Source organism: Falco cherrug, chromosome 9 (genome assembly GCF_023634085.1).
Source record: "Falco cherrug isolate bFalChe1 chromosome 9, bFalChe1.pri, whole genome shotgun sequence".
NCBI classification, from domain to species: Eukaryota; Metazoa; Chordata; class Aves; order Falconiformes; family Falconidae; genus Falco; species Falco cherrug.
Window position 1 is genome coordinate 34,194,948 of NC_073705.1, and position 13,218 is coordinate 34,208,165.

At 45.1% G+C, this 13,218-nt stretch overlaps 1 protein-coding gene across 6 annotated transcripts in view; it reads left to right on the forward strand.

The window, feature by feature from the left end:
* ALOX5 (arachidonate 5-lipoxygenase) overlaps positions 1-13,218 on the forward strand; it is a 44,504-nt gene that overhangs the window by 17,867 nt on the left and 13,419 nt on the right. For 5 of the 6 annotated variants that reach the window (XR_008733827.1, XR_008733828.1, XR_008733829.1 and 2 more), the window contains exons 6-11: positions 2,663-2,835; positions 3,561-3,707; positions 3,806-4,009; positions 4,276-4,362; positions 6,053-6,231; positions 8,924-9,045. Coding sequence is in view for 3 of the 6 variants with exons in the window: in XM_055720212.1 (XP_055576187.1) it covers positions 2,663-2,835; positions 3,561-3,707; positions 3,806-4,009; positions 4,276-4,362; positions 6,053-6,231; positions 8,924-9,045 (912 nt within the window). In the remaining 3 variants the exon portion in view is untranslated. Of the gene's footprint in view, positions 1-2,662; positions 2,836-3,560; positions 3,708-3,805; positions 4,010-4,275; positions 4,363-6,052; positions 6,232-8,923; positions 9,046-11,315; positions 11,417-13,218 lie in introns of all 6 variants that reach the window. The other variant, XM_055720211.1, reaches the window with a different exon arrangement.

The window sequence follows — 13,218 nt, forward strand, 5'->3', positions numbered from 1 at the left end:
TCACTGCCCGCTGACTGACGCCCAGCCAGTCCCTGAGCTGCCATCGGCCCCCCCAGCAAGCTCCCCCCAGTTTATACACTGAGCATGACATTCTGTGGTATGGGCTATCCCTTTGGCCAGTTTGAGTCAACTGTCCTGGCTGTGTCCCCTCCTGGCTTCTTGTGCCCCTCCCTGCTGGCAGAGCATGGGAAGCTGAAAAGTCCCTGACTTGAAGTAAGTACTACTTAGCCACACCTAAAAAAATCAGTGTATTATCAACATAATTCTCATACTAAATCCAAAAACACAGCAATGTACCGGTTACTAGGAAGAAAATTAACTCTATCCCAGTCGAAACCAGGACACACTGCCTCAGTTCTGCTGTTGTGACCTCGCCTGTATCTCCTCCCAGTCAGTTCTCATGTGTCAATGACATGGGCAGCTCAGTATTCCTCAGTGGTAAGTTTTTCCCAACAGGGGTCATTTTGACAGAACTTGTTTCAGGCCTGAAAGCCCGTGTGGTTAGGCCATCAGATCTGGGGATGAGTTGCAAAGAGCTGGGAATGACCTGGGAGCTGCAACTTCTTCACTTGGTCCTGCTGCAGCCAGGATGGGCCCCAAGAACACAACCTGAGGAACTGTGGTTCTTATTGGAAACAAGCGCAAGCTAGGCCTGAAAAGGCGTGTGGCATTTATCTGAAGTGTAATCTCTTTTAAAAAAATATGTCAGAATTAGTTGTGCATACTGCACTAAGTGTCCCACTGTGCTTGCCATTTCATACATGCATCCTCCTACCAGAAGACAGAAATCCCTCTCTAGGAGTGTGAGTTTCACTTCTGTCTTCAGGGCCATTCAGTTTCTGCAGTATCTTTCATACTGTTAAAAATCCCATTGATGTAGTGTTAACATATCAAAGACAAAATCCTACCTCTATTTAACTCTTTTCAATATGGAAATCTTAGCAGTTATTTGAAAACCCAGCAAGAAGAACTGCAGACAGACACGGGGTTTGAAGTTCATGGAGCTGTTTCTGTAAAGCAGGGCTGGGAAACATTTGATTTGTGAGCCAGACCCAACCTACTATCACCCACGGTTACATTATTTTACTGTATTATTAGATATAATTGATACACAGATACTATAAATTGATTAGCATGTGGCTCCTCAAATGTGTGTGAACAGCCTGTTCAGACTCTGCAAAGGAAAATACTTTTCCCTCCTGCTCTGAAGTTTTGCTCCTCTTCAGGCTGCCTAAGGACTCCTTAACAGGAATAAGAGTAACTTCTGCAGACTTGGGTGTAAAATGAAGCACACAAAGCAGCCAGAGCTATTAAAAACTAATTATGGCAATTTGTTACATTTAATAAGATTGCTTCCTAAAGTAATTTTAAAACGAGAATTAATATGATCTACAATTAGTTACATCGATAACATTTCCGTATTGATAAGGAAGGCTCCAATTCCTTGAGTTTTAAATGTTAAACATTGGTCTCAGTTATGTTAATGCAACTCTGAATCTGCTTATTTGCAGGCCTTGGCAGAAAAGGGCTAATGGAAAAGGTGGTTCAAGGCATTTTTCATTCATGCAGTTTCTGTCCAAGGTGTTGAGTCATTTATTGCTTGGTATAGACTTCAGGTACAGCTCCAGACTCATTATGCAACTGACAGAGATGATGTAAATGCGAACTTTACATAAACTTAACTTTTTTCCACTCTTAGAAAGCATTGTGATTTTTAAGACTTTTTTTTTTTTAAAAAAAAAATCACTGCATTCCTTCAGGTCTATCTTTTTCACCCTTTGTAGGAAAATAAATTGCTTTCATAAAAAGTTCTGCCTTGTCTGAAAACAGGCAATAGTGGAAAACTTTACTTGCTTCATTTTCCACCTGAAGATACCAATGGGATTTTTCATGTTAATCATGTTTTTTTCTGATGCTGAACTTGTAGGCTGAAGTGGGGACATGACATTATGAAACAGAACACAGCGTAATTATGGAAAACATCCTGTAGTATTACATACGTAATAGTAAAGAGATGGAGTACCCCAAGCCGGCATTTTATTAAGCAGCTATGTTAATCTGGGTTTATATTAGCAATTGAAAAATAAGCAGAGGGAAAAAAGGTGTTAAACAAGCAAAACAATGAATGAGGAGTTTTACTGAGACAAAGCCAAAACCCTTCCCCAGGTGTCCCTCGCCCAGCTCCAGCCAAGAGAACTGCTCCAGCCACTGTTACTCTTCCCCTACCCACGTTGCTCTGTATTTTCCTTCTCCTGCCTGTGCCATCTTTTTTTTGGACTAATCCCTCTGTACTGCATACCCTGAGAATTTAAAGAGTGAGATTTAGAAATATCTTGGAAGACTTGAGAAGGTGGTCTGCAGATGGAGACAGTATTTTTCATAGGAGTGGGGTATTTTACTCCTCATTGCTTCTGTGCATGGAGAAACAGATTATCAGTTTAATTCTTCTCAAAGTGAAAAGCAAAGATTATGTTGTCCATTTATCTTAAGTGTTTTTTCTTAAAAATCGATGGCAGCTTTTGAACACTTTTCTTGCTGCTTGCTTTAGTTGGAAGTTGCAGTGCAGTATAGCAAACAGTGGGGAGTAAAGGAGGAATCCTACAGTGCAGTAGGATAACGGTGCCGTGCAGATATTGATGCTGCAGGCTTGTTTTTCCTGTAGAATATGTGATGCAGCACTGGAAGGAAGATTTTATGTTTGGCTACCAGTTCCTGAATGGATGCAATCCTGTACTGATCCGGAGATGCACAGAGATACCCAAGAAGTTTCCTGTGACTATGGATATGGTGGAATGCAGTCTGGAGAGGAACCTGACCCTGGAGGAGGAAGTAAAGGTATGGCTCTGAGTCAGGTTGGACTTCATCTGTTCCTTCTTGTATCCTCTAACCTCCAAACCCTGTTCTAACTGCCTTCAGTCACATCTCCTCTCTTCAGGCTGTGTGGTTTGTTACGGCAAAGCTGCTTGTCTTTGCAGACTAGCGACACTTCTGTTGACTATTTTCTGCCGCTGTCCTGGAGCTGCGGGCCGTGCTTTTCTCCAGGTTCAATTAAAGAGATGTCACCACGAGGTGAAGGGTCCCTTTTCAGTGGTTTCCTCTGAAAGATTAGGGACTGCCTGCCTGCCTCAGCAAGGAAAAGTGCCTCTTCCTTTCCTGGTAGGGTCTTACCCTGCTGTCACCTGCAGGGTTGAGCTAACATGCTGAAGAAGGGTTAGCCAGGGTGGTGCCTTGCTTTTGGTTGTATGATGAGCATGGGGGTCTCTTCAGCTGGCAATGTGAAACTTGTTTGCATTTTACTGTCATTGCATGAATGCCAAATACATGGTCTCTCTTTGCTGAAAGGCTTACTGCCAGAGTCAGCAGACACAAGTCAGTTTGTGTAAGCTGCTTGCTGTCTCAATGGCATCATCCCTGAGACACCACGAGCAAGGGCGGGCCAGTGGCCACTCCTAACCACAGGGCACAAGCCCACCGCTGACCAAGACTTCCCAGCCTTTATTCCTAGCCTTGCTGCTTGCACTCCATTAAAACACACCATGCTTTTTTCCCTCGCCCTGCAGCAAGGAAACATTTTCATTGTGGACTACGAGCTGCTGGATGGTGTGGATGCCAATAAAACAGACCCATGCACAATACAGTACCTGGCTGCACCCATCTGTCTGCTGTATAAGAATCTGGAGAATAAAATTGTACCCATTGCAATCCAGGTGGGCTTACTGTCAGGGTCTTTAAAGGGGCACATGGCTTGTTGTCTCATCTTAAACATGAATGACTTGGGGTTTCATATTCTTCTTAAATCTTTCAGCTTGGTCAAAAGCCTGGGCCAGACAATCCCATATTCCTTCCTTCAGATGCCACATATGACTGGCTGCTAGCTAAAATTTGGGTTCGTTCATCTGATTTCCACATCCACCAGACAGTGACCCATCTCTTACGGACCCACTTAGTCTCAGAGGTGTTCAGCATAGCGATGTTCCGGCAGCTACCTGCTGTACATCCCCTCTTCAAGGTTGGTTCTTGCATGAAGGGATGCTATGGGTGATGGGTCAGGGTGGTTATTATGAAAGGATGAAGTGGGTCAGGGTGGTTATCATGTTAATTTGACAAACCAAAAGAAGGCCTGGTGACAGCTCAGCTGAGATAGTTTGGCTGGCTTCCCTGCAAGGCAACTTACAGCTAAGCCACCAGGCTTCCAGGACTTCAAACTTTACACCTCCTTGCTGTTGAGTTCAGTCAGAGAATGTGCCTTCTTTCATTGTTTTTCCTGTTTCACAGCTCTTGGTGCCACACATGCGGTTCACAATAGCCATTAATACCAAAGCCAGAGAACAGCTTATCTGTGAATGTGGCCTTTTTGACAAGGTAAGTAATCCCCTTTGTAAATCTTCATTATCCTTCATGGTTCCTTATGTGTTTCTGTCCTTTAACCATCACATATTGCCTTGTTTCTTGACCCTTCTAATAAAGGGCAAACATAACTAATACCATCTGAGAAACTGGCATGCAGAACTGATGCCTCATTGTGCTAAAGATGTTACCTTTTACCACTAAGTAGCCAATTCAGAACTGGCCAATGTCAGTAGTGAGTCAGTATCTCACTTACTCATACCTGATGTGGCTTTGTGGTATAAGTATAGGAGTGCAGGAGTTAAGTCCCCTATTTCCTTTAAGTACTCAGTTATTCATCTTGGGGCAGAGGCGGGGAGCAGAAGAATTTGTGATTGCAAAAGGAAGTTTGCATCAGAGAAAGACATGTAGATAAAATAGCTTTCTAAGCCCACAAGTAGTGGGTGTAGATTCCAGCCTGTCTCCTTGAATTGCTGTAAACAACAGACCAACAGAACTGCTAGGTTTAAAACTCAGCTTTGTCTGGGTCCGTGAAACATAGCCATATATCATTGACTGTGATCAGCTCTTAGGTCAAATCTGAACACCTAAATCTGACTGCACTGGTGTTTAACGTGTACACAGCTTTTCCTCCCTTGGCTCCCCCAGAAATGGCATGCTGCAGGAACCACAACAGGTTAGCATGCAGCCGTGTCTGTGACAACATGCTATCAGCAATTGGGAAGTTTGGGGAGGTTTCAGAGGCCCTTCTGAAGAGGGAGGCTGTGTTTTAGAACAACTCTGTCCCCCTTACACCTCTGGCACCAGACCAAAACCAGCTTCCATGCTCCAGAGTGTTTCACCCAAGAAGAAAAGAGAGGTTAAATCCAGGCACCTTCCTTGTCTTCTATACTCCTCTGCTGACTGTGGAGACCCAGCAGGTGCTCCCATCCCTTTGAACAGAACCATAATGTGGGTACCCTGTGCGTGTGGGATGAGTGTGTGGCTAAGACCTGCCAGCGGGGATCCTGGAGTTCCAGAATTTGTTGGTTCCAGTGTAGATGAACAACCAGCCACGGGACAGTAAGTGTAAGCTGACTACTGCTACAACACTAGCATCATGCTAGAAAAGCAACATTTGGGAACTTCTGTGCAACGATTATCTAAAGAGTTTTGCAGTGCAGTTTGTTGTGGACACACCGTGTTTCCACATGTAACGTATACTGAAACCCCAGCCAGTCCTCATCGGTAGCCACCCAGCAGGACTGATCTTCTGGCTTAAGTTCCAGGGTGGCTAATGGTAGCCTGCATCCCTAAATGCTTTCTCTGAAACCACTCTGTAGCAGCAGTGGATGGTTTAGCAAAAGCCCTTTTTCAACACGCTCCTGGCTGCCTTCCTTCACACATATGCCAGTTCTGGAGCGTAGTGCTGGCAGAGTGCTTTGGGTTCGATGCTTCCATGTTCCTTCACTTTATTACCGTATTCCATTATAAGTAGGTGCTTATAATAGGAATGTGAAAGAGGTGTGAAGTCTTCAAAATCAAAATGCACAGCTGCAGTAGACCTCTGCAGTTTGGTACTTGTTTGTGTAGAGATGTTGTTTTCTCTTGAAAAACAGATTCACCACCATTTTGAATACACTACCTCCTGCAAATCAGGAAAGCCAGTCTCAGCACAAAGTGAACATAGTCTCCCACTCTTCCAGTCTTGCCATTCTTCCTGCAGGCAAATGCTACAGGTGGAGGAGGACATGTACAAATGGTGCAGAAAGCAATGAAGGATCTGACTTATAGCTCCCTCTGCTTCCCTGAGGAGATCAAAGCTAAAGGGATGGAGAGCAAAGAGGATATCCCCTACTACTATTACCGGGATGATGGCATTAAAGTCTGGGAGGCTATAAAGAGGTAAGAGACCGTAGTTCTAGAAATGTCTAATAAAGTCACTGTCACAGAGACACGACTTTGTTTTCTCCCTGCTCACTGCACTCTTCATCACAAGCTTGTGAAGAGCACGTGGGCTGTTCAGTCATGTGGTGGCTTTTCCATCCATTATATTTCATCTGAGGAAAAATACATAGCCAAGTACACACCCTGGAAAGACTGTTAATTCCTGCTTTTTTCAGCCCTGCTTTCTTTCATGCTGTATTTCAGAGGAACCTTTATAAGTATGTGCTCTTCTGTAGGTTTTCACAGAGTTTAGTGAGTTGGAATTCAGCCTTGCAAAGGGAATTTAATTAGCCTTCCTTTTTAGCTATGCACAAACCAAGAGAGAACCCAACTCTCTGGGCCAGCCACATGAGCTTGTCAAGGTTCTTGTGGAGTGGAAATATAAGCTTGGCTTGCATGAGAGCTGTGTTCTCAAACTCAGTTTGAGCAAAACCTTTCTTGAAATGCCTCAGAATGGCAAGGCCCAAGTTTTGTCAAGAAGGGCAGCAATTCTGAGTCGGAAGTACTGCAAGGCTGCTCGACCACAGCAACATGACTGCTTTTCAATTATGAAACACTGCCTCAGAATGGAATGATTCATATGTTGCATTTCACAAACAATGTATTTTTTGCGTGGCATAAGTTGCTTGCTAAATATGCAGCTGGTTTTGGTGACATGGCTTTTGAAAAGCATGTTCATTAAAAATCAGCCTTTTGTGTACACAAAGTGGGATGTTTATAATGCAAGCATAAAGTTTGAAGTGTTGGGTACGTCTTTGTCTCCTGTGTTTTCTCTGTATTTTGGCAAGGGGTTATCTTGCAGTGTTTCCTGCAATTGTTAGTGCCCATTTGAGGGTAAAGGAAGTTACAACTTTTCTGCGGTTGTTTTCTTGATATAGTCTGGTTTTTGACCATGTTCTCTTTCCGGTGTTTTCTTTGCTGATCGAGATGCATCTTTTCAAATACCAGATAGTACTTACTCGACTCAATTTAGTTTGACTGTTTGTGGGTGTTAACCTAACTGGAGGAAGATGTTACATTGGCTCAAACTTGGCTGAGAGGTTCTTCGTAAGTGAATAATTTGGTTTATAAATGTCATGGGCAGTACCCTTTTGAGTGTGATATCCTGACCCACGAACCCACAGTCGTGCATGTGTCTAGTCACCATGAATCTCCTGCACTCTGCAGGGGTGTCAGTCTCCACTCTTTTGATGAAATAACTTCTATCCCCAGCATTGCCTTACATGTGGTAGATGGCCTATACTTAAGAAAGCTGGTAAGATTGTCCCTTTACAAACAGTGAGGCTCACGCAGCAACTTTTTAAACCCCTCTGTAATGCTCAGCTTCTTATTTCTGATCTAACTGCAGATAGATATTCCAACCCAAAGATATTCCAATCCAAAAGGCCTCATCCACACTTCATATACTAATTTATATTTGCATGGAAGGGGGTCTAAAATACTGCCGTAGTGTAAGAGAAGGATTACCCTCTGTGTGCATTTGGCCCAGGTGCCAGGCGGTGGAGGCAGAGCTCATGCAGAGCAGCTTTATCTCTGCATCATGCAGAATTTTTCTTTTCTTTTGGCTTTCTCTGGAAGTCAAAATTACTGAAACCCTTGGTGTATATGCAGCTGTTTGCCTCAATAGCAACTCTTGACTTAGTTGGCTAATAGAAACCATGTTGACAGATTTCTAAAGGTCTCCAAATTGCGCAAAAAAAAAAAAAAAAAAAAAAAAAGTATAGCTTTTTAGGGGGGAAATCTGTATTGGATAACACTTCTTAATCCCATCAGTCAGCTTCTGTAGTCAAATGTTTCACCCTATGGGTTATTGTCAAAATACTTAGCAAGAGATTATAGGTACCTGCAGAGCTAACAGAATATCTCAGCGTAGCTCAGTTAAACAGTCATGCAGTCGTGAAATACAAATCTTCAGGAAATCAGGCTTACCTATTTTTATTGCTTTCAGAACTATTTCTGTTATCTTAGTGGTTTTAGAGACTTTATTTCTGAAGTGAGTTAGCCTGGGAAGCTTTTATAGAAAGAGGGATTTTGAGAAGAGGAACTGAACAGGGAGGGGATGCCTGCTGTATGCAGTGGGTGTAGGAAAAAGCTCTAAACCTCTTCTTCTGAAGAGGAGTTTCCAGGGCCACCCCTGGTTTGGAGTGTGCCAGTTGGGTTTTGTGAAAAGGATGTGCGATAGAAGGGGATCAACTCTTTGAATGGTATTCAGGAGCAGCTTTGGAGTATCCCAATGTGGGATACAGGGGATGGTGCCAGTGTCACAGTTGGGAACTTCTGTTCCCATTGTGAAAGCCATGTGGATATGCCAGACAGAGTCTGTATTAAGTGAAGAAATATACGTAGATGTGATGACAGAGGTCTGCACAGGAGCAAAGCCTCAAATAAGAGAATAAAGCACACAGGACTCTTCAGGGGATGTAGTGTGGCTCAGCATTTTTTTGTTGGGGGAGGAAGTGACATTGCAGTCAGAAATGAATCAAAGTTGCTTCTGTGCATTCCCGCTGCTTGTGGAAAGGAGGTAGGAGGGTGTTGAAACTCTTGCCCTTTCCGTATGCAACATCTGCCTGGTCAGTAGAAGGTCTCAGGGAATGACAGGCTTGCTTTCTCCTTTTTGCTTTGTCTTCTTCATTTGTTCGTGTGTCTGCAGTTTTGCAGAGGATGTGATTCACATCTACTACGAGAGTGACGAGGTGGTGTGTGAGGATGTGGAGCTCCAGGCTTTCGTCAAAGACATTTACGTCTATGGGATGAGGGGTGTGAAGGCCTCAGGTAAGATATGATAGCCCAGACCGGTCTGCGGCTTGCTGAGCCCCTGCTGACAGCAGTGCTGCATGCACAGTATGCCTTGTACTGGTGGAGACCCTCTCCCTTCTTGGCCCAAAGATGTTTATTTTTATGGACCAGATGCTGGATCAGGCCCTCTCTCCCTCAGGAGACAGCTCCTTCGTTTGCCAGATTCTCACCACGAGCTTGGGCAACTTGTGCTGGGCAATTCTCTGTACACTGGGGATCGGTCCTTTGATCTTGCCAGCTCACGCTTTAAGCGTTAGGGGAGGGGCTGTCTGTATGTGCTGTTGGAACCACCAGCCAGACTGATAAAAGTCACAAGGAGCAGCGAGATCCTCTTGAATCCTCTCCTCCAAACCTTGCACCAAATAAGAGCCAGTAAGAACCTCTGCAGCAGTAGCTTGCATTTGTTCAGTATCTGTGTCATTGTTGAGCTGTTCTGTTCTCTTCAAGAGAAGATACATGTATTTCTTTCCAAGGAATACTTTCCTGTGCTCGGTCTCCTCTTGCTGTCTCTCATTTATTGCAAACCATTACTTGGCTATGGTAGCTCTCACCCATAATATGGCTCTATTCTTCCCCCTGAGTTAACACTCCTGCCTTTCCTTAAACGTGTTTTTGCTTCCACTCAACTTTGTCCAGGCAGGTTTTCAGGAATTTATACAGGTGGGTGGGATCCTTCATACTGTCCTGACTGATTTACATCTGGAAACACCTGTTGGCCAGTGATCTGGGGCAGATGGCATTGGCATTGCATGCACACGTGTTTGTGTGTGAGACCTCCAGGCAAAACGGTCATGTTTCCACTCATTACCAGTATGTGTTGGTGTACAACAGTCTCCTGGGCTCTGCCTGCCTGGACAAGCAAAGGATTGGGGGACACCTACTTGCTGTCATTTTTGTTTGTCTAGTTTTCTCTTAGGAAAAGCTTAGAAATGGCATCCTAGTAGGAAGTTCATGCTTGACCTGAGCATCTTGATATGGGACAAGTACCGAGCCCTTCTGGTGCTACAGCTGGGGTGGAATACTACAAGCACCACTGGTGGTGGGACTGCCACTAGAGATGGGAAACCTGCCAGGCCTGCAGCATCACTGTCTGCACCGCTGCCACAGCAGGGGCTGTGGCATAGAGCAGGGGGACTTGGCTGGGTCTGTATAGAACTGAAGGCAGATAACTGGGGGAGGCAGTTGCACCCAGGGCTCCCCCTTCAGTCTCCATTCCTGCTCTGACTGGGAGCCTGCCAAACTGCTTTAAAGATGAGCGCAGTGTGCGTAAGATAGCAGGATACAGAAGGGGATGGTGCATCACCTCTTCTTTGAGCTTGGTGGCTGGCCAGAGCTACCATGTGCCTCTTCCCTCTCAGGCTGAGTTCACATCTGCGTCAGGTTGGTGGTGGAGGTGTGAAGCAGCTGGCACAGGCAGCCTGAGCAAGGGCAGGCTCACCCCAGGGTGCTGACAGGTCTCTGGGTATCCTGGGACCTGAGATCACATTAGGCTGGGACAGCGAGTACAGCACATGGCTGTGATGTAGTGGGGGTAGGAGAGATACAGGCTTGGGGGTGCTTTGGTAGCAAAGTATTTCCCTAGTGCCTAACTATTCCCTTCTTCCTTTATATAACTCTGTTTGGTTATTCCCCTCCAAAGACAGCTTGATGCAACTATTTCTGTTCCTCATTCCATTGTCTCTCTTTCAGAAGTTCTCACTTCCTCACTTCCCGTTTCAGCAAATAAGCTCTCCCTGCACTCCTTCTCACAGTGCACTTGATCGCTGAGCCTCGAACCTTTATAAATACAAGCACGTGGTCGTTTGCTCCTTGGCCTGAACCTTTCCTGCTTGCACTGCAGACTGAAGAGAAAGGGAGCATCTGAGACCCCTGCCCTGTGGACTCTCTGGGTTCCTTGCTGCAGGGTAGGTAGGGTAAGAGGACAGGGATACTGTATTTTTTAAAGGTGTAATTATACTTTGCCTTTCCCTTAAGGAGCACTCCATGCTTTGCAAACAGTGGTGATCCCTCACAAACCTGTATGAGGTAGGGCAGGATCTCTCTGTTTTTAGAGCTGGACAGCCAAGACACAGAGGGGTTGAGTAGCTCCTGTTAGACCACACAGCAAGATTCAAAAAGAGAATGCCCTGCTCTTCAGTGACTGCTGCACAGTTCTCCAACTCATGCCTTTTGAGTGGCTGATTACTACCAGGTAACTGGGTTACTTCATAGCTGGGTTACTTAAGCTTTTCTTCTCCCTTGTTTAGGGTTTCCTAAGGCGATCAGGACACGAGAGAAGCTAGCAGAATATCTCACAGTGATAATATTCACCACATCAGCCCAGCACGCAGCTGTGAATTTTGGTCAGGTAGGAATTTCTGGGAAGACTGTTCTTCTTTCTGAACTGGGAGGTTCATCTACCAGGGCAAGGTCTGAGAAATGTTTCTGTGGAAAGGGAAGTATTTTGGAAGCTGAGAAAGGCATTTTGAGTCCCAAATACCTACAAAGTTCAAGTTTAGGGGTTGTAACTTGTATATTATAGTTTTATGATGGGAAACAATACTTTTAAAGCATTACATGGGTTGCTAAGACCCTTTTCAGAAATGCTTAAGGATTCAGGTGCACAGTCTAGCTACCATACTTTGCAGACATCACCCGAACTGCCTGGTTATGATATGTGCTGGTAGTCTGTGGCACGTTCTGTGATGAAATGCAGTAAGTTATGCTAAGTGACTTGACTTTATATTTGCTGTAAGTGTATGCACAGGTGACTGCCGTGGGTTGCTGTTGTAAGTTGTGTTAATTTGGCAGTGTGCCTGGGCCGAAGCAACATACATCCCATTTTCAGATGTGGCTTAGGGAACGTGTAGCGCAGCTCAGTGCTGTGACTGCAGTTCATGCATACACCATCTGTCTTTGGGTTGGTGCAGCTGGCTACCTCCAACAGCTCAGTCCCAGCAGTACCGTGACCTAGCTGGCCTAATGGAGCATTTACCAAGGCTTCTGAGTTAACAAGTTGAAAGCTGCCTTGCATGTCTGCAGGACCTCCACTTCTACTTTCTGCAGCAGCAGAGACAAGCCTCTACAAGGTAAAGTCTCACTGAAGTCAGTGATATCTAGACACTTAACTCCCACTGACATGCATGGAAAGTTGAAGCAAAGCATCTGTGAAGATCTAGGTTTTGGTCAGGTATGTCGAGTTTTCAAAAGCACCAATGTGTGTAATATTCCCGGTGCATGGAAAGGGCATCACTGCTCATTTCCTGAGTTTGTGAGCCAACTGGCAACTTTGAGCTTCCTCTGTGATGTTTAATATGTCACCTACTGAAAATCTATGTTATCACTGCCTGCCTTTACTGACATATGTCTACCCTGAAACTACAGAAACAGCCTGCCTTTCAAATGCTGTTTCTCCCAACATCAAGGCATTTTGGAAACCAGGCTTCACAGCCAGAAGCACATCTCTTTGTCAGTCTGTATCACACAGAGCTTCTTCACTGAGTGGGTGGTCAGTCACTGAAATAGGTTCCCCAGGGAACTGGTCACGGTGCCAAGCCTGTCAGAGTTCAAGGAGCATGGACAATGCTCTTAGTCATATGGTTTAGTTTTAGGTAGTCCTTTGAGGAGCAGGGAGTTGGACTTGATGGTCCTTATGGGTCACTTCCAATCTGAGATATTCTATGAGCTTTTTTTTGGCATGTTCTGGCTTCAGTCATGGATGACCTGATTAGCAGGGGGACTATCTTTCCTATGGTGATTATTCCCAAACACATCCCACATTGTTCTCCATGCTGACCCTCCTGCCCACCCCAGCAGTTCAGGACCCCTGGAGCAGGTGTAGAGCCAAGTGTCGAGTGAACCCATGCTATTTCTGTGTTACATCGATGACCAGAGACCTCTGCAACTGTTCACTTCTGACCTGTCATTACAAGTGACTGAGACATCTCCCAGCCACCCCGTCAGGAAGTCCTGTCTGTTCCAAATACCACTAAGAAACCATCTCTTAATATTGCCCAGGTTATTAGGGTTTAGCGGAGAGCCTTCAGAGAATGAGAGGGGGAATTTGGTGTGCAGAGGATGTTCAGTTCATTAGCAAAAAGGGTCTTCAGCCACGGGGAAAAAATGGCAGAGAGAGAGGCCTGAGGGTAAGAGGAGGTGGCTGTGCATTGG